At 42.4% G+C, this 25,909-nt stretch overlaps 1 protein-coding gene across 4 annotated transcripts in view; it reads right to left on the bottom strand.

Moving 5' to 3' along the window:
* adam19b (ADAM metallopeptidase domain 19b) overlaps positions 1-25,909 on the bottom strand; it is a 163,149-nt gene that overhangs the window by 125,700 nt on the left and 11,540 nt on the right. For all 4 annotated transcript variants that reach the window (XM_069899050.1, XM_069899051.1, XM_069899053.1 and 1 more), the window contains 2 exons: positions 13,973-14,091; positions 9,573-9,643 (listed from right to left, as the gene is read on the bottom strand). In XM_069899050.1, the coding sequence (XP_069755151.1) occupies positions 9,573-9,643; positions 13,973-14,091 (190 nt within the window). The remainder of the gene's footprint in view (positions 1-9,572; positions 9,644-13,972; positions 14,092-25,909) is intronic.

The following is a 25,909-nucleotide window of genomic DNA, read 5'->3' as shown; positions in this document are numbered from 1 at the left end:
CCTATTTTGCACCCGGATTTTTATTTTACTGTACAAAATGAGAGCTTGAAAGAGTTTTCTCGTATTCATTTAAATTAAAGGACAGCAGATACAGAAATGCTTTCCATGATATGTGAGCAGTTATACGTCAACAGTTAAACTGTTCATTGGTGTCATAGTTAATTTGATAGAAAGTGAATTTTCAATCGCACAGGGGTTTTCTGGTCTAAAAACAGTTGAACTGGTTGAAGACTGTCTTAATATTGTTTGGTCTGTCTCCTTATTTTTTTGTTTCCAGCCCAATTGTGGTTTTATATAACCAAAAATATTTTGCCACCCCTGCCTTAGTTAAACACAAGTAAGATACTCCAGGAGTTTTAATAAGTAACAACGAAAGTACGTCCAAGTTGGGCAGAGTGTAGTTTGGAACTTGGAAGGAAAATTGAAGGCAGCACCCTTTCCACAGGCCCATGAAGCTGAGAAATGTCAAAGAAGCTTTTGTGAGTTGGTGCATGGCAACCAGTGGCAAGACAGATGGAAGGCACCCTATACGGATAGATAAGGGAGTGTGTTCTTCTTGTGAAAAACAGGGCATTGATCAAACAGCCTGTCACCCAATTTATCATAATTTAATTTGAGTATTCTTAAAGCTGTATTAGAATGTAACATTGCCTTTGGCTGAACTGTTGGATTCCTTCCCACATTATTCCATTTCTATATCCCAGTTTACTCACCTCATTTGTGATTATATTAAAATTGCAACCTACAACTTTACAGTAGGTTTGGGAAGTGCCAAATCTCAATCTCAGTAACTGCAGATAAACCATTCGATATGTCCTTTTATAGTTACTCAGGCCAATAATTTTGCACATTCAAAAGTACTTCGACTGACAAAAATAATCTCAACAATGAGCACATTGGCTGATATTCAATTTTAAGGTCAACTTCTCCAAAGAGAAACTGCAACAACTGCCAAGGATGAAGACCTTGAAATTATGAGATCACCCTGGTGTAGAGACGGGACTGCATGTGATTAAAAACAGCATGCTTCGCCTGGTGGAATTACACTAACCACGTTCCTTTGATAAATCTAGAGACGATTACTTGGAGCATATTTCGAAGGTTCTGCCACATTGAAATGTAAAATGCATTTTTATTCGGAAGGTAAGAATTCTGCTTTATAAAATTTCATCAACAATCAAAAGCAAAGGTGCATCATGAGAGACACCAACCTAGGTTTAACAGAGGACTGATGAAAACGTGAGGTTTTTCAGTTGGTTGTTTTTCCAGACTCTTTTGTGTAGTCTTCCAAAGGCGCTATATACAGAGCCGTTGTCATACCCACACTCCTGTTCGGCTCCGAATCATGGGTCCTCTACCGGCACCACCTACGGCTCCTAGAACGCTTCCACCAGCGTTGTCTCCGCTCCATCCTCAACATCCATTGGAGCGCTTTCATCCCTAACATCGAAGTACTCGAGATGGCAGAGGTCGATAGCATCGAGTCCACGCTGCTGAAGATCCAGCTGCGCTGGATGGGTCACGTCTCCAGAATGGAGGACCATCGCCTTCCCAAGATCGTGTTATATGGCGAGCTCTCCACTGGCCACCGTGACAGAGGTGCACCAAAGAAAAGGTACAAGGACTGCCTAAAGAAATCTCTTGGTGCCTGCCACATTGACCACCACCAGTGGGCTGATAACGCCTCAAACCGTGCATCTTGGCGCCTCACAGTTTGGCGGGCAGCAACCTCCTTTGAAGAAGACCGCAGAGCCCACCTCACTGACAAAAGGCAAAGGAGGAAAAACCCAACACCCAACCCCAACCAACCAATTTTCCCCTGCAACTGCTGCAACCGTGTCTGCCTGTCCCGCATCGGACTTGTCAGCCACAAACGAGCCTGCAGCTGACGTGGACTTTTACCCCCTCCATAAATCTTCGTCCGCGAAGCCAAGCCAAAGAAAAGATGAAAACGTGGATTGCTTCTTCATATTTCAAGGGACAAAAAAAAATGAAACAAGTGTCCTGGGTTTAGTAGTTGAAGATTTGCCACTAATAACAGGGCTATTCCATGTTATTCAATGACTGGACCTCTTGTTTGATATTCACAAAAGAATGCCCTTCTGAGTTTCAATTCTCCTCACTGAGTTTAACAGAGAACAGGTGGATTCAATGAATATCAATAATTCCTTCACCCTGATAGTCACTGCTTGACCCACTAATTTCCTCTGGCAGTTTTCTGTTTTGTTCCAGATTCTAGCATTTCCAGTTTCTTTTGTCTGTTTTACCCTGCATGTCCTCTAACCTAATCTACCACAATCAGTATACCCAATGTGGCCTCCCTGACATCAATGAGACCAGGCGCAAATTGGGTAACTGTTTCACCCTAAACTTTTGTTATGCTAATTTTCAGCTTCTGGCTGTAGGATATTTCATCTCCTATTCCAACACAGACATCTGTCCTCTGCCTCATCCACTGTCAATGTAAACTTGAGGAACAACACATTAACTCCTTTTGAACAGCCTTAAAACTAACAGCACGAATATTGAGTTTTCTCATTTTAGACAATTCCCACCTGATTCCTGACCTCCACATACAATTCTTCCCTCCCCCTCTGTCCTTAATGGTCTCTCCCGTTCCGGTCTTTCCACCTCTTCTACCTTCTGACCAATATCCTAGCATTTCTGGGACCCTCCTCCTTTCTTTATATATCATTTATCTTATACACATAAAGAAAGACCCAGTTTTTGGGAGGAGTCACGTGATGGAGTAGTGGCCGGACGGTTGACGCTTGCGAGTGGATTCGCAAATCCAAATGGAGAGGGGAGATGTGGTTGTCCAACAAGGGATAAAGGACAACTCAGGAGGTGAAGGGGAGATTGGGGATAAATAAGATAGAAATAGGAGAATAAGGAAAATGTTGGATGTTGTAGGAATGTTGTCTTATAAAGAGTTGAAAATAAGAAAACAGAAATGGAAAAGGAGGAAAGGTAATGATGGAAAAACGGAAAGAGAAGATAAACAAAATATAAAAGGGCTACGCTGAACTATATGTCTTTAAATATTAATGGAATACATAACCAAATTAAAAGGAAGAAACTACTAAATTTAAATGAATAAATGTATTCCATTAGAAAAAATAACATATAGTTTAAGAAATAATATTGAAATATTCGAACAAGTATGGGAGCCTTACATTAAATACAATAGCGAAAACCTACCGGGGACAAACATTACCTAAGTTGATGGAAGGAGAAGGAAAGAAAAGAATGAACTCTGTAGAATTTCTGGTGTATTTTTGTTGAATGACAACATTGTCTGACTGAATTAATGCAACCTAGATTGTATACCTAAAATGGATGGGGGGGGGGGGTGGGGGGGTGGTTTGGGAGGAAAGGGGGGGGGAGAAAAAGTCACTGTATATGTGTGAAAAAGAAATAGTGTATATCATGGCTAATGTGATTTATGGTGTGAAAAATAAAAAAATTTAAAAAAAAGACCCAGTTTTTAATCTGAGTCTTGATGTTGACTGTCTATTTTACCCAACAACGATGTCTGACCTGCAGAGATCCTCCAGCGGTTTGTTATTTGCAGTTTTAGTTCCTGTTTGGTTATAATACTAAGAATACAATACTAAGCCAGTCTGCAATAGACTTGATACTGATGGTCAGATCCCATGGAATCCAGGGCAAGTTAACAAACTGGATATAGAATTGTCTGATGGTCGGAGACAGTGTGGTAGCAGAGGGCTGTTACTCAGATTGGAGACATGAGATCAGGGGTGTGTAGCAGCGATCGTTTCTAGCTCCATTGTTGTTCGACATTGACTTTTTAAACTTGGATGACAATGTCATTAGCATGGCTAGTAAGTTTGTGGATGACACCAGAATTGGTGGCATAGTGGAGGTTAAATGAGATTACAACAGGACCTAGATGAACTGGAAAAATGGGCAAAGGCATTGTAGATAGAATTCTACAGGGTTTGCACTTTATCAAGTTACACGAGGGCAGGAGTTACATCGGGAGTGGTCGGGCCCTAGGGAATGTGCAGGTGCAGGCTGAGCACAGAGCCCTGAGGTGTGCTGGTGCTCAGCGTAACAGTGCTTGGCATTCTGCTACCGACCCAGTAAGTAAGCATCTTAAAGAAATGATAGGAATTGTTTGGTTCTCTTTCTCACAGCCATGAGTAAATACAAATACAACATTTTAAAATTTACATCATGGTGGAAGCTGATTCTGGCCAATGAAAGCCATGCCAACGGCATATGTTTTGGAAGGTGGGAGGAACCAGAACACCTGGAGAAAACACACGCAGGGCACCAGGAGAATGTACAAACTCCTTACGAACAGTGCCTGAACTGATTCATTCTTTTGAAGTCTAATTGCAGTTGTAATGTTGAAAATATAGCAGACAATATGTAGTGAGGAAACTCTCACAAGCAACAAGGTTGAAGGAGTCCAATAATTTTTAGAAGAGGTTATTGAGGGATTAAATACTGAGAACATAGAAACAGTACAGCACATGAAAGGACCCAATGACCATTCCATATTCATGGTGTCTGTGCCAAACAGGATGCTAAATAGACCAAAATCCTTTCTGCCTGTATATCCCCTCCACGTTTATCTAGAAGCCTCTTAAATGCCATTATCAGGGGTAATCTGCACCCTTCTCTTCTTTGAAGTGGTGCCAATGGATCCTTTAAGTTCCAGGCCATCAGAACAGAGCCTCGACTCAGCTTCTTATGAAGAATCCACCTCCAACAGTGCAGCAATTCGTCAACATTGCATTGAATTATCAATGCAACTCATCCTCTGCTCTTCACTGTTAATCTGAATAGTTGACAAATAAATGTCCTTCCGATTAACCCTTTTCACTCCAGTTTTCGACTCAGCAGAAAATATCCCTCATAACTTTGTCTGTCTCTCTCTGAGATTAGGGCAGAACTTCTTTAGGGTTAAATAAAGCTAAATAAATATTCATGGTTACAGAGCAATATATGAAAGATTTAAAGTGCATTTACATTTAGATGATATTTTTCTGGTTACAAAATCTCCTGCATACAACCTGCAGTTAACTGATTGGCTCATCACAACAAGGTGAGTTACTGATTGCCGAGGGCTGTCATATTTGCACTGAAATGAAACAAGGACACATTAAAGGAACATCTATAAATGCCCATAATATTAGAATCGAGGCATCTTACGTGACTCAGGGTGAAAGCAGATACCGTTTCACTTCTGTTTCACTTTATTATTGAAGGGCATGCCAGGCTATAAATTAACAAAACTGCTTTACAGTAGGCACTGCAGAACCTCAAACCCAGAATTAAATCAGTAGAATACATTTCTTCCAATAGAAGCCAATGCTTGAAGGTTGTGCTGCAGCTGTTGGAGCTGCTATCTCACAGCACCAGAGGCGTGGGTTCAATCCGGGCTTTGGGTGGTGTCTGTGTGGAGTTTGCATTTTCTTCCTCTGACTGCCTGGGATTCCACCAGTTGCTCTGGTTTTGCTCCATCTATGCATGGCCACGCCCCTTCCCCCCTCCCCATCCTCCCCCCCACACACACACACACACAACTGTGTCCAGATAGATGGATAAATGGCTACTGAAAACCGTCCCCAATTTAGGTGAGTGGAGGCAGAACATGGGGAGGGGAAAAGTTGATGGGATTGTGGTGAATTCAAAAAGGGATTAGTGTAAAGTGTGGCTGATGGTTGGATTCAGTGGCCTTAAGGGCCTGTTTCCATGTTATATGACTCAAAGTGTCAGCCACAATACCTCAGGAGGCCTAATGTTGATATGCCAAGTGCAGCGATTGCAGTGGACAGCCAAGGTACAACATATAATATGCATACTTCAAGCTAACCATAGATTGCTCACCGTGGGGCATTTCTTTACAATGCAAAGATCCCATTTGTCCCATTCCCTGAGTAACTTCCCCTGCAACACATTGCAAGTGTGGATTGTGAAGGGGCATGTGGCCTCTCCATCTGGAACCTGGTGGGAGTGTGGTGGAAGTAACCTCACCTGCCAATCAAGGTTGGGCTCTGCCCACTGATTAGTGCACACCTGACCACTGGCCCCTTTAATCACCTAGTGATTACCTGGGGTGGACCCTCCAGTTTACTGTACTAAACAGCCCACCATGTGCAGTAGCTCTTCCTCTTTGGTCCGGAGACAAATTGTCCTCCGGACAACACTGAAGGAGTCACTGGTAAAATGTGCGGGGATTAGGGCTGTTGAATACTGTTGTAGATAGTATCTGAACTGCACCCAAATTAGTTAAGGAATGCCAGGTAGCCTATTGTAGTCCCTGGTCATGATAAGTCTGCATAAACTGTTGCTAGTATCTGTAGTATTAAGTCTGATGCGACTGAGTTGTATGGTGTTTGTTAGAGTGTAAGCAGTTACTGGTATCGGTGATGACACATTCTAATTAATTCTTCAACCTGAGACACAGAATCATGTAATCTATACATGCCACAAAGAAACAATTTAACCTTGTTGGACATACACATTGGATATCTCAGTACTCCCACCACATCTTGTAACATTTAAAGGGATAATTCCAGGAAAGGGAAAGGGACAGAGAGAATAGTTCTACAGGGGTCTGATTTTGACTCAAATAAAAGACCTCTGTTACCCCAGTCACAACCTGTTCTCATTGCTACCTTCCGGCAGAAGCTACAAAACCCTGAAGACTAATACCTGCAGAACAGTGCTCGGCAACATCCCATCTACCTGGTCAAGCAATTCATTCATTCATTACTGTTCTCTCCCCCTTACGGTCTTCCCCTGTCTTCACTGCAATTACTCCACATGTTGGTGATGTTACTTACTCTAGATCATCACTGGTTTCTTTTAAATTTACATAACCTCCCGTTGGCAAATCAGGCAGCCTTATTATTAGGAGATGCATTGGAGATGGCAGTCACTGGAATCTGAAGCCAAACACAATCTGGCAGGTTGAGCAGCATCAGTGGGAGAAAAACAATGGTTAACATTCCGAGCTGAAACTCCTCCTGTGGATTTTGTTTCGGCTCCAAATAGCGACAATTCTTTTTCTCATGCTAATGCTACTTGATCTGCGGACTCCTCCAGCATATTGTGGTTGACCTTGTTCAAGGGGTGGGGGGGGTGCAATGATGCAAATAAGAAAATCAATCTGATGAGTAATTGTTTAAATCTCTCGCCTCCATTAGTAAAGCATGAATTTCTTGCTTTCTCCTCATCCTCAATAACTACCAGATAAGTCCATATCTCCATTGACTATACAGTGGATAAAATGCTGGATTGCTCCCCAATAGGAGAAACCATTAGAGACTGTATTAGCAAAGGAATTTAAATTTAAACCAGACACTGCAAATTCTAATGGATTTTACTGGCTTGGAATTGGGCAGGCTTAAAGTCACAGCTGACTCAAAACCTGGAGACTCCAAGTAGACATTGCAGATGGAGCACACAAAGTTGCTGGGGGAACCCAGCGGGTCAGGCAGCATCCATGGAAAGCACTAGAAAGAGGAAAACTCTTCGTCAGGAACAGCAAGAACCAGGCAGATGCTCAAATGAAAAGAATAGGGGATGGGGTGGGATGACTTGCTGGCAGGTCAATTCAGGTAGGAGGGGAAAGAAAAGGTGCTCTCTGATAAAAGCCAAGAAAGATGCTCACTGATAAAGGGGAGGTGGGTGAAATGTTATACATGGAAATGTGAAGTAAATAAGGAGTCAACAGAGAACAGGATAGTTCTAAAGGAGATGCAGAATGAAAGGTATTTGGGCACTTATCCTTTGAACATTAGTCCTTGAAAGATGCAGGGCAATAATTAAGAGGTTAACATAGTGGCGATAGATTGCAATTTAGATTGCATCTGATTATGCCACAACTGGAGGATTGCATCTATTTCTGGTCATCATGGGTGAATGTTCTGGAAATTGTTCAGAAGAGATTTCCAATACTTCCACTATAAGACGAGAATGGAGAGTTGGTTCTCCTTAAAGTAAAGGAAGGCTGAAAGAAGTGATAAATGGGCATGGACAAAACCGTGACAGGTTTTAAAAGAGAGTCAATGGTGGAAAGTTATTCCCATTAGCAACAAGTTCAAGAACAGGATAATTTTCATTGTTGGTATTTACGTGATTTTTGTAAGTCTGTATTTTTATATTTTTGTATTTGTATCATTTTAGGGAGGGGAGAGTGCAATGAGGACTAAATCATATTATATGGAAAGAGAATGTAAAATTCGGTTGATTGGATATGCAGGAGTCTGAAAAATCTACAATAAAGAACAGGGGCAAGAGGTTTTTGGAAGAAGATGGGGGTGGGTGGGGGGCTAGTAGATGAGAGAAAAACTACTTTCCCCCTCCACATGAAGTAGTTATGTCTGAAAAAAAAATCACAGCAGGATTGATGGGAATAAAAATCAACCAATACTTCAAGGGAATTGAATGGTCACCAGTGATAATGTAATTGGGAAGGATATGGTATCCTTCTGTCCCATTACAATTCAATGATTCAAATTATTCCTATAATGAACTGCTAAAAAATGTACACAAAGCAATACAGCCAATAATTCTTCATATTCTCCAATGCAAGGTCTTCTCATTTTATATACATTTCTATTCTTCAGAGTTCACTATCAACAATCTTTCTTCAAACTTAAATATTACTGAATCTTACATCCAGTACTGAGCGACCAACATTTCATACCATATCATATGGTCCTTCTCACCCTTAATTCAATACTGTGCCCCACAAAATATCATGTTCTGCAACCAATATTAAACCCTTCTCCCTCTAAACCAGTGCTTCTAAATCTTTATCTTCCTACTCACATAAGAATCAGATAAGTGATCACTATGTCATCGGTGGTATATGAGAGGGAAGGGAAGGTCACTGAAATATTTGGCTTGAGAAAAGTGGTCATTTGCCTATTTCCTTTGGAGGTATGAAACCCTGCACATAACGAGTCAATGGTTTTCAATTTTTTTTCTTTCCACCCACATTCCACCTTAAGCAATTCCTTCCTAATCACAGAGCACCGATGGCATAGGGATTGCTTAAAGGGGGATGTGAGTGGGAAACGAAGGTTGAGAACCACTGCTCTAAACTCTCCTCTGTTCCGAACAGAACCGCTGCTCTCAACTCTCCTCCGTTCCGAACAGAACCGCTGCTCTCAACTCTCCTCCGTTCCGAACAGAACCGCTGCTCTCAACTCTCCTCCGTTCCGAACAGAACCGCTGCTCTCAACTCTCCTCCGTTCCGAACAGAACCGCTGCTCTCAACTCTCCTCCGTTCCGAACAGAACCGCTGCTCTCAACTCTCCTCCGTTCTGAACAGAACCGCTGCTCTCAACTCTCCTCTGTTCCGAACAGAACCGCTGCTCTCAACTCTCCTCTGTTCCGAACAGAACCGCTGCTCTCAACTCTCCTCTGTTCCGAACAGAACCGCTGCTCTCAACTCTCCTCTATTCCGAACAGAACCGCTGCTCTCAACTCTCCTCTATTCCGAACAGAACCACTGCTCTCAACTCTCCTCTATTCTGAACAGAACCTTGCACTCCATTCCAATTCCATTTCCAATTTCTACTTACTCATTTTTCTGGATCTGTAACACATGGTCCTTTCCTTCAGCTGTGATTCTGATCTCTGCCCAGGCTGGATGCTGTGCACACAGAGAGGGAGGGAGAGAGGAACGAAAGAGAAAAAAATCCATCAGATTAACTTATTCTGCTGCAACGTATTCACTTTCTGCGACTGCTCTTTGCTATTTATTGGAACCAGTTTTGGGCCATAGATAAAGCCCCAGCCACAGTGCTATTTGTACAATTTTCAGGTCAGGAATGCTTTGCAATCCTCCACTGAATGTCAGGCTCCAGATACAGCTTCGCAATGGAACTCACCCCAATCGTGAATGGATGGCTCGGAGGAAAAGAGACGTCGGTGAGAGAATACTGCCGACTGGCACATTCCAGGCTGCAGGAGTAGCTGTTAATGAACACACTGAGGCCTGGTGCAGCTAATACTAGAGCTTTGTGAAATAGTCTCCAGTCCTTCCGCTCCCGGGCATTGAGGGACAAGACTGGTAAGAAAGCCCCTCAAAAGACAGAAGGGGAAAAAACCCTGGGGGAGCCACATTAGTGGCAATGGTGCTATAAAACACTACAGCATATAATGACAGAATTTAAAAAGAATATGACACGATCAATTGGCTCTGCACCTTTAAGCATCTGAACAGGATACTACAAATTTGAAAACCTTAGCTTTATTGTGAATACTCTTAATTTTGAAATTTAAAAAAATTAGAAAGAACTGGAATTTATATATTACCTTCTCAGTCTCTGCTGCCCCACAATAAACATACAGCCAACATCAGTTAACAAAGAGTTGCTGGAGGAACTCAGAAGGCCAGACATCATCTATGGGCAGAAAATGAGGTGGCAGATTCCTCCATCGTTTTGTTTGCTCCAGATTCCAACATTTGGATCTTTGATGTTTCACAGCTAACTTCTGCGTGTTCACAGTCAAGGGCTGGGGAAATGTGGTATCTACAAATGCACAAGGCAAGATCCCACAAATGGCAAGATCTGGTGTCCCAAAGGCAATGGTGCTAATAAAAGGGTAACATTATTTATTGCGCTCATCTCTGAATAATGCCGGGGAATCTTTTGAATTCATCCAACAAATACACTTACTCAGATACGTGTACAAATCGGGCATAGCAGTGGGTCATGAGGTTTTTTAATTTAATTTTAATATTATGAACTAACAACACTTAATTTTGTTAGGGACTAAAGGGACCTTGATAGCACTAATAAACATCAATGGAAAATTCACTAGACAAGGGTAAATTCAAAATAAGGTTTTTTTTATTAAACTATTAAATAACATTTCTTATTATCTTTAAATTTAACACCACTTTGAGCAAATGTAAATGTGTGTGTGTGTGTGTGTGTGTGTATTAAAGACCAACTCTGAAAAGTCAATTCTAACATTAGGCTTGCTTGAAGGTCTCTCAAATTTTCAGTTCAGAAATCATTATAAAATGCTTTAAATCATCATATCTTCACGCCTCTTTAAACTCACAATTCTTTCGATGAGTTGTCCTTGAGAGATATTCTTCAAAATAAAGTGACCATCTTCTGGGCCACAAATACATCTCCTGTGAATAGGATAATACAAATCCTACCTTTCCAGGAGGTCAAATCTTCATCTCTTGAATGAAGACTTTGGGATCTGTTTTCCAAACGATGAAACTGTCCTCTTTATCTGAGAGGCAGACAAAAGGCAGCGTCTCTTTTGAAATCTACTTATTCTGTGTCCCCTTTTATTAGGAGTTAGCTTTCCCCCTTCTGCAGAAAATATTGCTGCTGGTCAGTCCTGTCTGAGCAGAGACGGCAAATTTCTTTAAACTGACTTTTTTGGCTCTCATTTCAATAATATATTTCTTGCAAATCTCTCATCTCAAGGTATGTGATAACATTTCTGTCTTTGAAATTCAGAATGCTTTTCACACGGATGTGCGAAAAGCATTTAAGTCCACATTCACAGAATCAAAGCAATTAACTTTGTTGAACGGTTCTCTTCTGGTTTCGGCTGTCTGCCCACGTGAAGACAAAATGGCTGTGTGTTTATACAGGTGCTTCTGAGATAACACCTATGGTTTTTGGCTTCAACTGCAGAAGCAGCCATTCCATCTTTCAAACTGGCTTCTGTCTTCCATCTCAAAGAACTTTGTGCATTTGAAATGCTAATGTGTTGTCTTTGTGCCCCTGTCACCACCCAAACTAATTTATTAATCCATAACTAGTAAAATAAAGTTTTAACATTAGACTGAAAATTAATCAAAGCACATTCGTCACAATTAAAGGTACAGTACGGGTAACAGGCTCTTCCAGCCCATGAGCCTGTGGCATCCAAATACACCCATGAAACCAATTAACCTACTAACCTCGTATGCCTTTGGCATGTGGAAGGAAACCCAGAGAAAACCCACATGGTATGGGGAGAATGCACAAACTCCTTACAGATAGGGCGAGATTTGAACCTGGGACACTGGCACTGTAATATTGTTGTGCCAACTGCAATGCTAACTGTGTTGCCCTCTCACAGGAAATACAGTCCCACAAGATATCACTCATTCAATAGCTTTGGGCCTAAACCTATCTACGGCCCCATCTAATTTCCATGTCCTCAAGATTCATCTGATTATTACTTCAACACCATGTCTTTTACCTCTTTACTTTCATTGAAAACCTATCCACATGTGCATTAAAAATATACAAGGACTCCTCCCTCTTAAAAAGAAAGTTCAAAGATTCATCACCTTCAGAGGAAAGAAATTGCTTTATCCCTTCCTTAAGTGGGGCCCCTTATTTTAAAAACAGTAACCTCTATTTCCGGATTCTCCAGCAAGAGGAAACATCCTCTTCACAGTCACCCTCAGGATTTTAGAGCCACAATAAAATGCTGAAGAAATTCACCAAAGAAGGTAGTCCCTGAGGGAAATGGACAGCCAACGTCAATCAACCCTTTCACAATCATTCGAACTCCAGTGAATACAGGAGGACATCAGAGACAAAACCTTCGCCACCATTGTTGTTGTTGTTTTTTTGTCCTTCATAGTCGAAGATGACCATGGCTTCAAAGTAAAATGGGAGATTGGTGGCTGTGGGTCCAGAGGTGACTGGTGAGGCCAATCCAGGCCCTGAAGGCTCGCCCACATGTGGGACACCAACGGGTGGGTGCTGTTGTGGCAGTGGATGCTGCTCGGGCCTTGCGCACAGCATGCTTTTGTTGCGCCTCGATGATGCGCCTGACTTCAGCTGCACGAGGTCTTGTGGTGATCTTGCTGCGCCAAACTGGATGGTCGAGGGCAAGCATCTCCCACGTGTTGATGTCAACACCCAGGCCTTTGAGGGACACTTTGAGGCAGTCTTTGTAATGTTTCTTCTACCTCCCGACTGATCGCTTGTCCTGACACAGATCTCCATACAGCAGCTGCTTAGGCAATCGGCTGTCTGGTATTCTGACCACATTTCCTGCCCACCTGGCTTGCGCTTTCAGCAGGAGGGTGTAGGAGGCTCGTTACAGGATTTCCGTGTCAGGGATTTTGTCCTGCCACCTGATGTGGAGGAGTAGGCAGAGACAGCTCAGGTGAAAATGGTTGAGCTGTTTGGCTTGTCTGCTGTAGACAGTCTCGCTGGCGTACAGGAGGGTGGCAAGGACCACTGCACAGTAGACCTTCAGCTTGGTGGTAAGACGGAGTCCTCTCTGCTCCCAGACATTCTCACGGAGTCTCCCAAAGGTGGCACCATTGAGAACATCTACAGGGAACGATGCTGTTGGAGAGCAGCAGCATCAAGGATCCACACCAACCAGCACCCCCAGACTCCACAACAACAATCTCAATTGAGGACTCATTTAAGAACTTTTAATTTTCCACTTTATTGATTTTTTTTCCTCACTGTATTGCACAGTTTGTTTACATTTCTTTATTTGCTTCCATGTATATGTTGAGTAGTTTTTTTTTTAAAGTGGTGATTCTGCCTCACTGGCAGGAAAAAAAAGAATCTTAGGGTTGTATGTGATGTTATACATGTACTCTGTCAATAAATCTGAAATCTGACCTGAATCACAGTATGCTGAAGGCCATAATGAACATAATGAGCTAGTTATCTGGTTAACCTTTTGTTGTGGTGAGATACCACTAGCTTACTGCAGGGGGCAACCTGTGTACCTGCAGAAAGGCACCGGAGGACAAGGCAACACCTGGCCAGCTAACAATCAGTCAACCTGAATGGTCCAAGCCCCACCCAGTCACTGCCAATCATCCACTGGGATACAAGCTAGATCCGGCCCTTCGAGGCCAGTCTCAGAGCTTGCACAGCACTCTTACAGCCAGCTCTGTGGAAGTTTATGTTGAATAAAGCCTGTAGAACAGACTTTATGTTTTGTGTGTTTGCTTCTGTTCAATAGCGTACCACAACTGTACCTGGCTACGAGACTGAAGGTCTACAGAAGATCCTGTGGTGAGCCAGCGAGGTATCATAATCTCATACTTGGCGATGTGGTTGTACATTTGAGCCGCTGGCTTCAGTTTACTGACGTTCCCTGGGAAATAAGAAAAGGACTGCGTGAGTTGGGAAACATGTTACGTTCAGAGAACCTGCAGTTATTGTTTCTTTCTGCAAACGCTTCAGTTGTGTCATCCTCCCGGTAAATAGGCAATTCTCGTTGACTGCAATCGCATTGCGAATGAGTCTGTCATTCCAAATTTAACTAAGTAAGCATGGCTGAATGCAGACAGGGTGATCGATTTTGTACAAATACAACCTGGACCACGATGCACACACAGAGATAGAATTTAAAATATATACAAATATTTTAGTTACAGGATACTATTCAGCAATCTCACAGCCTGTGGGAAGCAGCAGCGTCTGAGCCTAGCAGTGCTGATCTTGATGCTCCTATACTTCCAGCTTGATGGTAGTGAGTCAAAGATACCGTGTGTTGGATGGAAACAGTCCTCAATAATTCTTTAAGCCTGTTCTCCATCAACCCCCCCACCCCTTTAAACTTGCAGTTCCATGATCATGCAATGAATAAATGAACAAGGGTTTGTTGTCAAGAACAATGTGCAGATTAAAGCTTTTTTTTTTAAATTTTCAAGAGTAGAAGCTGATTCTGGGAATCGAGGCCCATGCCGCCCAATGACAACCCATTAACCTACAACCCTGCATGATTTGGATGGTGGGAGGAAACCAGACAAAATCCACACACTTCACAGGGAGAGCGTACAAACTCCCGACAGACAGTGCCAGATTCAAACTCAAACCATTGGCTCTGTAATAGCATCTCACTAACCTCTAAACTAACTGTCCACCAGAATCCTTGCTTGTTGCAACTGGAAAACACACTAAGAAGCAATGTCAATGTCATTATCAAGTAAGAGAATAAAAAGAAATAAAGAATATAAATATTTATAGTTGCAGAAAAAATTGTATGCAACAATAGTGCAGATGGATCTTGAGGTATTGTTAAGATTGGGGTAGGAAAGAAATGTTAAAAAGCCTATTATCTCATCAAAATAAAAACTGTTCTGGAACCTACAAGTACTTGGGAGCTTCTTTTGCATTTGCCTGGAGGTAGCCGTGAGAAGAGGCTGTGACCAAGGCCTTTTTAGGATGTTGCCTGCCTGCTTAAGGCAGTGTCTCACACAGATGGCTCCAATGGGCAGGAAGTCAGAACCAGTGATGGGCTTGCCACTTTCTGCTCCCGACTTTCCAAACCAGGCTGTGGTGTAACCAGTGGAACAGTAAGGCAAAGGAACTGAGCCTTCGGCCCATGACATCTGTGCCAGTCATGATCTCAATCTGAACTCATCCCTTCAAAAGGTCCACATTCTCTCGATACCATGCCTGATCGTGTATTTGTCCAAAGGAATTTTTTTTTTTTTTTTTTTTTTTTTAAACCATGTCCCATCTGATTCCACCACTTCTCCTGACAGTGCATTCCTGGCATCTACCACCCTCCTCTCACCTTTAACCTATCCCTCTGTATTTAACATTTTTGCCCTGGGATAAAGACTGACCTAATTTTACATTATCAAATTATTGAACCATAGAACAATTACAGCACAGAAACAGGCCACTTCAGCCCCTCTAGTCTCTGCCAAACCACTTTTTCTTGCCTTGTCCCACTGACCTGCACTCAGTCCCTAGCCCTTCATGCCTTTCCCATCCATACATCAGTTCAAATTTATGTTAAAATTGAGCCTGCATCTACCACTTCAGCTAGACGCTCGTTCCACGCTCTCACTATTCTCTGGGTGAAGAAGACCCCCCCTCATGTTCAGTAATGAAGCAAGACTGGATAGAACATTACCAAGAACACAAGAAAGATGATGGGGCTAAGGGTCCATTTCTAACCTGTGAGACTATGATGATATAGAACAGCTGTAAATTCCCCCAAATTCCCCTGTACAGCTCCATGGCATTCTGGTCGGAACTTAAGCTGCATTCAATTAAGGCACACATGTCAAACTCTGGCCCGCGGGCCAAATAATTATATTTGGCCCGCAAGATCATATTAAATATATATTAGAGTTGGCCCGCTGGCCGCCGCGCCAGTATAGCGGATGCACACTGAAGGTGAAAATGAAGGCGCCGGAGGCGTGGAGGGATCTCAGAGTCCCGAATCCCGGGGATCGGAGCGCCGCACTCAGCACGCCCGGCTCCCGGACACACAGATGCAGCTGGAGTTGGGGACCATCCTCGCTGGGTCTGCGCTTCAGCGGCGACGCTGGACCAAACGTCTCGTTAGCGATGCCTTCCCCCTTGCTCCGTGCGCGGCGGACCCTGCCTCCCGCTCCTTTTGTTGGAGACGAGCCCGGCGCTGTGAGATCGCAGTTTAATCCCTCTCCAACCATGGGAAGGGGGTGGGAGCAACGCGCTCTTCTCAGCCAATTCCTCCACCGCCCCGGACGCCAGCGTTTCAACAGGGGGTTCGGGTGCCTTCGTCAGGCGACCGACCTGTTGGTCCAAGACAAGGGGAGAGCGTACAAACTCCACACAGACAGCACCTGAACTCGGGTGAACGTGGAGCTGCGACCCCACATTCCACATCAGGACTGCGTGTAAGATTGGGAGCAGTGAGACGGAAGCTTATTTTGTTCCTGTGATTTAAGTCTTTCTTGGGGTGGGGGGGGTCCTTCTCTGACCACTTGCCTAACAATTAACCTAATCAGATGTGGAGTTACCACAATACAACAGTTCTCAACCTTTTTCTTTCCACTCGCGTCCCTGTGCCATTGGTGCTCTGTGATTAGTAAGGGATTGCTTAAGGTGGTCTGTGGGTGGAAAGGAAAAAGTTTGAAGACTACTGCTTTAATCATCCCTCATTGACTCGTCATGTGCACGGTTTCAGAGCTCCAAAGGAAATGGGCCAATGACAATGAAAGAGTTTATCCAAAACTATTATTAAACATTTATTTTAATAAGAAAAAGTTTAACATTACATATGTTGAAAGAAGAGAAAACATGCAGATGTTGTTGAAAATTTTCAATAAATATTTAGTTCGGCCCTCGACTTAGTCCAAGTTTTTAATTTTGGCCCATCGTGAATTTGAGTTTGAATTAAGGCATTTACATTGCTTTAAGCCACAAAAGGTTGCTAATAGATTCCATCCACATTGCACAAATTCAATTGCACTTTTATATTCAAGCAGATAATTAATTGATTACCAGTTGTTAGAATACCAACTCACTGACTGGCAAGTGAAGTGGTTGATGCAAATAAGGCAGGTGCACACAAGGTGAAGAGAATGATAAGTATCAGATAAAACAGGATGGGTGGAGATGTTTGCAGAGCTAAAAACATCTGCAAAGATCAGTGAAGATGATGAGGCTATTTTTCAAGCTGCAGCTTCTCTGCAATTCTATATATATTACTCAGCAGTTACCCTTCAGTAATTCAGTCGCGTCCACAAAAAAGAGCCAAATTACACAGGTACTCGGAGAGAAATAAATTACCCCATGGACACAGCTACCTCATCAGGTAGGGTAAAGGGGGATTTTGAGCCTCTTCCAAGATGTGCCCGCAACACAGGGATTCAAGGGCAGCTTGGAACTGCTCAAGTTCAATACTCAGTTGTCACACCCTGGAATCCTGCAGCACTTATCAATCATACTCGGTTTCCTTTGTGATTTCCAGATTTGCTCCCCAGCTGCACTCTCCAGAGTCCATGACGCTGGAGACTACACTACCACACATTCCATTTCAATTCATAGCGCAATCATTTCTGCAAAGTAAACAGGAAATGAGAATAGTTTCAGAAAAACTGATTGTAGATGCAGCAGAGAATAAATGGAAATTTCAGATCATGTTAAAGATTCAGAGAAAGTAACGTAGAATTAGAATAATCCACCAGGAAACAGGTTATTCAGCAGAATTGCTCCATGTCAACTTCTTCAAGTCCACTCTCACCTCAATTTCATCCAACCTTACTGACACAACTTATGGCCTTTCCTTAAATTTTGTAATAAAGTGGGAAGATTTAGGTTAGCTGCCAAGAGAGGCCTCTGGGGTTTAGGACAGGACAAAATGGTCCATTTTACTATAGTAGGGATGCTCTCCAAATTAAATACATCAAGCAAGCTGACCTACTCTACTGATTTCCGGGCTCATGGCCCGAGTTCCAAGTTGGAGCTCCCCTAGGTGGGAATTCTGCCTCACTACCTGAGCAGCTAGCTGTGTGTGCTGAATGAGGGGGTTGGCCAGGAAGACCAGAAGAGCCACACATCGACTTCCGCAGGATTCCCACATCTCAGATTGGGAAACCTGCCCACCTAGTACAGCAATCCCAATAGAATGAACAAGATGAATTGGCTGTCAGCTGAACACAAAGAGAACTTGGATTTGACTTAAGTTAACTTCAATTATATTGAAGTGTTTTTTTTATTTTGCATTTCAATTTGTAAACTATTTTTACTATTTTATTCCTTGCTTCTGGTTACATACAGAGATAAGTGAATTTTTTTTATTCTGTGTGCTATGCAGGAAAGTCAACCCCCATGTAATACAACAGCTATACTTTGTAAGGAATTTGAGGAGATTTGGTACATCACCAAACACTATTGCAAATTTTCACTGGTTTACTGTGAAGAGCATTCTGACTGGTTGCACCACAGCCTTATATGGAAGTGCCAATGCACAGGACAAGAAAAAAAAAACCTCCAGAGTGTTGTGAGTAAAACACAATGCTGGAGAAACTCAGCAGGTCAAACAGAGTTTTTCCATCTTCGTGTTTTACTTCAGCCACATTGTCTGCCGACTTTCATGTTTTACTACAGTCAGAGAGTTGTGAACTCGGCCAGTGCCATCTCGGGCATCGGTCTCCCCTCCACTGAGGGCATCGACAAGATGCGGTGTCTTAAGAAAGCTGCCTCTATCCTCAAGGACCCTCACCACCCAAGCCATGCCCTCTTCTCACTGCTACCATTGGGAAGGAGGTACAGGAACTCGAGATCGAGCACCCAGTGGCACAAGGCCAGTGTCTTCCTCTTGGCCTTCAGATTTCCAGATGGACAATAAACCAGACACTATCTCCCTTTCTTATTTATGAGCTAATTTATGTATTTTTAAAATACAATTTTATAGCAGCATTTGTAATATAATGCTGCTGCAAAACAGTACATTTGTGACATGTTCAGGACAATAAATTCTGAGATAGTGCAAGAGTAAAATCAGAGCATTGCTAAATTATAAAAACAATATTTCTTCCTAGACAAGTGATTTTGAGTGTTTGTGAAAATTGAGCAGGGATAGGCCACTTGGCCCCTCAAACTGTCCCATTGTTAATGACGATCTACCCAGGGTTTCAACTTCTTCACTGAGTCAGTTCCCCATAGCCCTGAATTCCCTGATCATTCATAGCTATCTCTTCTTTGGCTTGGCTTTGCGGACGAAGATTTATGGAGGGGGTAAAAAGTCCACGTCAGCTGCAGGCTCGTCTGTGGCCGACAAGTCCAATAAGTACCTCCACCTTAAATACCCCCAGCACCCTCCACGGGAGCATGTTCCAGAGATTCACCCACTCTCGACAATAAATTCCAACTTATCTCATATATGTTTGACCTCCACCCATACCCCCCCGCCCCCCCCCCCCCCATGACTCTCAACTGATAACTATGTCCCATTGTTAAAGCTGTTGTGTGAGTGCAGCTGTGGAACAGATTCAAGCAACAGCATTACCACCACCCACTTCTGCAAGACTCTTAACAGTGCTGAAGCATCTAAACAAATACTTGAATCAGCAAAGCATACGTCCATAGATCAAATGCACGCAAATCTTATGGACAATGAGGAGCATTGTAGGATGAAGGGCCTATTTCTGTCCCGCGTGATTGATTTGATGGATCTGTTGACATAAATTCTTCACACACTTTGATCGAACTATGAAAAGATTTTAATTTGAGTTCAAAATTGATAGAATTTTGTCCCTGACACGAAGAAGTGTGCACTGCTCTCATCTCCCTTTGTCCACACTTTCACTGGAGGTTAAGTGAGTAAACATCTTCATTAGAGTAATGCAAAATTCAACCAAAATACATTTTCACCTGCCATTTTTGTGCTCAGGTCTTCAAAAAGCCAATAGTTGTAAAATTTACAGGTACTGGCAGCACTTTTATGGAGGAAAAGGTAGTTTGATATGTGGCTACAAGTTGTTAACATTTAAAAAACAGATCAGTATCTTTAGTTGAATGGAATATCATTTGATAAGATGGTGTTAGAAAAAGAAGGCAGCTCAACACAATCTGCTGGAACAGCTTATTTTGTTCAACCCAACTTGTTCTAAATTTTTTAATTTAGACCTACAGCACGGTAACAGGCCATTTCGGCCCACGAGTCCGTGCCGCTCAATTAACCTACACGTTTCGAATGGTGGGAGGAAACCAGAGTCCCCGAGGATGTGAGGAGAATGTACAAACTCCTTTCAGACAATACAGGATATGAAGCCAAGTCCTGATCGCTGGTGCTGTAAAGGCATTGCACTAACCGCTACACCAACCGTACTTCTTTAGATTGTGCTGAGCTCCGGATTCCAGTGCCTGCAGTGTGCCCAAACCCTCGATCAATAAAACTACAAGTTATTTGTTACATCACACTGCTACCCGCAAGAGCTTTCTGATTCCAGGGCTTCAGCTACATTACTCTTAATCATAGGAATTCATCCCTGCTCACTCTATCAGACGAGCCAGACAGTACCAACAGCATATCGAACAGCAGAGCACAGGAAAAGGCCCTGTGTCTATGCTAAAAACTATGTTCAAATCAAACTAAAACTCCATGGCTTACACTTCATGGATTTTTCTTCATTCCCTTCATATTAGTGTGTATACTGAAGCCTCTATATCTTTACACCATTACCCCAGCACCCCATTCCAGGCACCCATCATTCTATCTAAAATAGTTGCCCCGCACATCTCATTTAAAATTCCTCCCCCTCACCTTAAACATGTGTCGTCTTGTGTATGACACTTTTGCCCACCCTATCAATGCCTCCCATGAATTTGTACCTCTATCAGGTCCCCATTAGCCTCCAAGGCTCCAGAGAAAACAATGAAGTTTTGTCCAATCTCTCTCCATAACTCATCCCCTCTAATATAGGCAACATCCTAGTAAAAACATTTCAGAATCCTTTCTAAAGCTGCCACATCCTTCCTGAAATGATAATGCGTCATTGTCACATACACTGTACATATGCCCCAAAATTCTGACTTGATGCAGCTGAACAGATACTTGGTAAAAAATACGACAACTACAACACAACTGAAAACAATTACAAACTAAAACTTGAATTAAAAAGTCAAATTCCGAAACTACTCAAAAAACTGGATAGGCATTAAATATTCAGTTATTCTCATGATAAAAGTAACCTGGCAATAGTCCACATAGTCCTTTTATGGTTGTCAGAGCCATGCCAGATTAGTGTAACCAGGGGAGGTTCAAGAGCCTGACAGCTCTTGAACCTCGAGGTGCTAGACTTGGGGCATCTGTCCCTTCTGTCCAAATGCAACAGTGAGAAGAGGTTATGACCAGGGTGATGGGGGTCCTTTAAGATGTTGGCTGCCCTCTTGAGGCAGTGCCTCACATACATGACTTCAATGGATGAGAGGTCAGAGCCTGTGGGCTAATCAAAATTGCGCATAAAATTCCACATGCAGCCTAACCAGAGTTTTATATATTTGCAAAATGACCTTCTTACTTTTACACCCAATGCCCCAGCCAATGAAGTCAAGCGTACTCCTTGCATTCTTTCCCAGCCTACCTACTTTAATTGCCTCTCAATGAGTTAAGGACCAGGATCCACTGATCCCTCTGCACGTCAATACATTTAAGATACCTACCATTAACCACTTACATTAGACCTCCCAAAGTGGAACACCTCACTTGTCCAAATTAAACTCTGTCTGCCATTGTCTATATTCTATTCTTTGATGACCCAGTGGTTCTCAATCTTTTTCTTTCCACTTACATCCCACTTTAAATAATCACTATGCCATCGGTGCTCTGTGATTAGCAAGGGATTGGTTAAGGTGGTCTGTGAGTGGGAAGGGAAGGTTGAGAATCACTGCTCCAGACCCAAAATTGTTACTGAAATATTTGGCTTGAGAAAAATTGTCATTGGACCACTTCCTTTGGAGTTCTGAAACCATGCACATAACGAGTCAATGAGGGACGATTAAAACAGTGGTTTTCAAACTTTTTTCTTTCCAACCACATACCACCTTAAGCAATCCCTTACTAATCACAGAGCACCTATGGCATAGGGAATACTTAAAATGGTACGTGTATGGAAAGAAAAAGGTTGAGAACCATTGTTCTACACTGTCCACAACACCAATCTAGGCATCATTTGCAAATTTATTAATCCACTCACATACTTTATAAATGAATGTTGTCCATCACAAATTATAGGCTCCTATCACCAATCTCAAAGAAACAGCAATAATCACTGTCCTGTCTTCTATGAGCCAGCCGATTTCATATCCAAACTATCCCATCCATCTGCAGTTTCTGAATCAGCCTATCAATAAGGACTTTGTCAAACACATTCAAATCCACGTAAACAACATCCACAGCCCTACCTTTTTGAACCATATTTGTAACTGCCTCAAAAAGCCAAGATGACAGTCCTTAATCTGACCTTGATTTTCCAAATGTGCACAAATCTTATCCCCAAATATCCTTTCGAATGGTTTCTCTTCCAGTGATGTGAGGCTTATCGACGTAACTTTCTGGATTTTCCATTTTTCCCTTCTTGAAGAAGGGTACAACGCCAGCCACTCTCCATTCCTCTGGGACCTCTCCTGTCACTACTGAGGATGTAAAGATCTTTGTCAAGGCCCCAGCAATCTCTTCACTTCTCTCTTCCAATAACCAGGGATACAGTGCCCCCCCTCCCTATCCGCGGTTTCGCTTTCCACAATTTCAGTTACCCGCAGTCCAAAATTATTAAATGGAAAATTCCATAAATAAACAATTCATATTTAAATTGCACGCCATTCTGAGTAGCACGATGAAATCTCGTGCAGTCCTGTCCAGGTCATGATTATCCCTTTGTCCAGCATATCCATGCTGTTGTATATGTTACCTGCCCATTAGTCACTCTGTAGCTATTTCAGTTATCAGATCGACTGTTCCAGTATCACTTGTGTTCAAGTTACCCTTTTTGTTTTATATTGTTAGGATTGTTTTATTATTCATTAATGTTGTTAATCTTTTATTGTGCCCAATTTATAAATTAAACTTTATCATATGTATGTATGGTTTGGTACGATCTGCAGTTTCAGGTATCCGTTGGGGATCTTGGAACATATCCCCTGGAGATAAGAGGGGGTGGGGGGGGTGGCTCTGTATATCGCAACAGACCCATCAACTTTAAATGATCCCCAAATGTCCCAATACATGAGCATTCTCCACATTATCCCTGTTTCTCTCCCCACAGATACTGACTGACCTGTTGAGTACTCCCAGCACTTTCCATTATATTTCCACAGAGATCTCACATTTAGACAACTGGCCATCATATCTAATCATCTTAAATATGGGAACAAACATTTACTGCACTTTCAGAACAGATAATTCAACCCACACTGTAATTTTCATCAAATTATAGTTCAGCAGTTTAGAAAGCTATTTTGATTGGTCTACTACTGATTTACTGAGGTGAAATTCAAAATAGAATGGGTGAGTTGTTTGATGAGCAAAAGCTGGACTCATTATTCTGGTTTTTAGAGGAAATCTCTACTTGATAGAGTAGAGAAACCAGAAGCTTATATTATACTTAAGACGGAGTTAAATGGATACTGAAGAGCAGTAACTCAGATTGGAGGCCTGTGACCAGTGGTGTATTGCGGGCATTAGTGCTCGATTCAGTTTGTCAGCCATCTTAAAGACAAAGATGTCAACGTGTAGTTAGTAAGTTCATGATTGTCTTTAAAATAGGTGGTACAGTGGACAGTGAAGGAGGTTACAACAGGATCGAGATGACCTGGAGAAGTGGGCCAAGGAATGGCAGATGGAATTCATCTTGGACAAGTTTAAGGTATTTCACCTAGTTTTGCCTGCCAAGGTGCAGTGGTAGGGCTCTGGGGAGTGTTGTAGACAGAGACATGGGGCTACAGGTACATTGTTACACTGAAGTGGCATCACAGGTATACAGGGTGGTGAAAAAAAAAAGGCACACTTGTATTCATTGGTCAGGATACTGAATACAGGAACAAGGATGTCATATTACAACTGTTCAAGACTTTGGTGAGGCATCACGTTATTGTGCACAGTTCTGTTCAATAATAGAGGAAGTGGTAGAGGTGGGTACAATTATGGCATTTAAGAGTCATTTAGACAGATATGTGGTTTGGAGGGCTATGGGCCAAAAGTAGGCAAAATGTATAAGCCAGGGTAGACGTGGATAACATGGGTTGAAGGGCCTACTGTGAAATTCTGGATTCTAGGATTGTAGAGATGAACAACCAGATCAGCCATGATCTTATTAAGTAGTAGACCAGGCTTATGGTAAAAGGTGGCCTACTCCCATTTCTATTTCATGATAAGCTTTGAACTCACAACTTCGTTGCTGCTAGCCACGTTACATTAACTCTGTTAGACCAACAATGTGCAAATGTGACAGAGCAACATTGTCCCAAATCATTCTACAGGAGCAGCATTAACCTACAAGCCACACAAGCAGATGTTAAGGTGAGCACCCAAAAGCTCAATGAAAGAAAAAGGTTTTAAGCAACGTATTGAAAGAAGTGTCAGAGGGATTAAGGAAAGGAATTCCAGACCGCCAAATCTTGGCAGCTGAAGACAACTGCTGAAGAGAAAGCAATTAAATTTAGCAAGTCTATTAAACCAGAATTAGAGCACTGATATTTGTAGTTAGAGAAAATTACAGAGATAGCGATGGGTGTCCATTGAAGATTTGAAACCAAGGAGAATTCCAATACAGACAATGACCTGCTGGAGGGACTCAGTGGGTCAGGCAGCATCTGCTGGCAGAAATGTTTCCGGTCAGGATCCTTAGATGTTACTTAACTGGGAGACAATTGGTCAACAAGCATGAGCTTAATCAGTGTAAAGGACAATGCAAGTTAGGATAAGGGCAGTCGAGTTCACAGAGAACAGGAGGGAGATCAACCAGGTATTTATTGGATAGTCAAGTCTAGAGATGCTAATAATGAATTAAGAAGCAGCCAAAGAACTGAGGTAGGGGCATGTAACAGAGGTAAAAGTGATGGCACTAATATGTAACTAAAATTCAATGACACCAAGTTTGAGATTAAGCTGGTTGAGTTTCAGAGTTACAAATCCATTCGACTTGCAGCAACTGTTAAATGTTAATCCTCGTATTTCCCCATGAAAGCTGACTGCTTATGAACAGCTGCACGGGCTTTCTTCCCGATTGTAGTACAGCACTGAGGAGACCCTCATGCTGAGGCACAAGAAGCTGTAAATAGCTTTTGGAATCATAGCATATTACGAGGTGTATGAACTAGTTATGAATAGACCATCAAATCCTATCAATCACCAACAAGTTGACATGATTTGCGTAATACCACCATTCCCCACATACATCTACTGAAACTGGTACACATTCAGGACAAGGGATTCCCAATTCCGACAACGCACATGGATTGCAGTGTTGTCGATCCTCACTCCAGCTGTCACATGGATCAGCGATCCGTCCTGACATTTTGCCAATACCCACAAAGTTCCACAATAGCTTATTTGTATGTTTAATAGTAATAATGAATTTATTGTTAAGTGCCTTGTAGAATGTGCACATGAACCAACATTCTTGCTGTAGCTGAACAGTTACTATGCAAAAAGATTAGAATAGCACAAATTTTAAAAGATCATTAAT

The sequence above is a fragment of the Narcine bancroftii genome, chromosome 9 (assembly GCF_036971445.1).
Source record: "Narcine bancroftii isolate sNarBan1 chromosome 9, sNarBan1.hap1, whole genome shotgun sequence".
NCBI classification, from domain to species: domain Eukaryota; kingdom Metazoa; phylum Chordata; class Chondrichthyes; order Torpediniformes; family Narcinidae; genus Narcine; species Narcine bancroftii.
The sequence above is the reverse complement of the archived record's forward strand: the minus strand, read 5'-3'. Positions and strand labels throughout refer to the sequence as shown.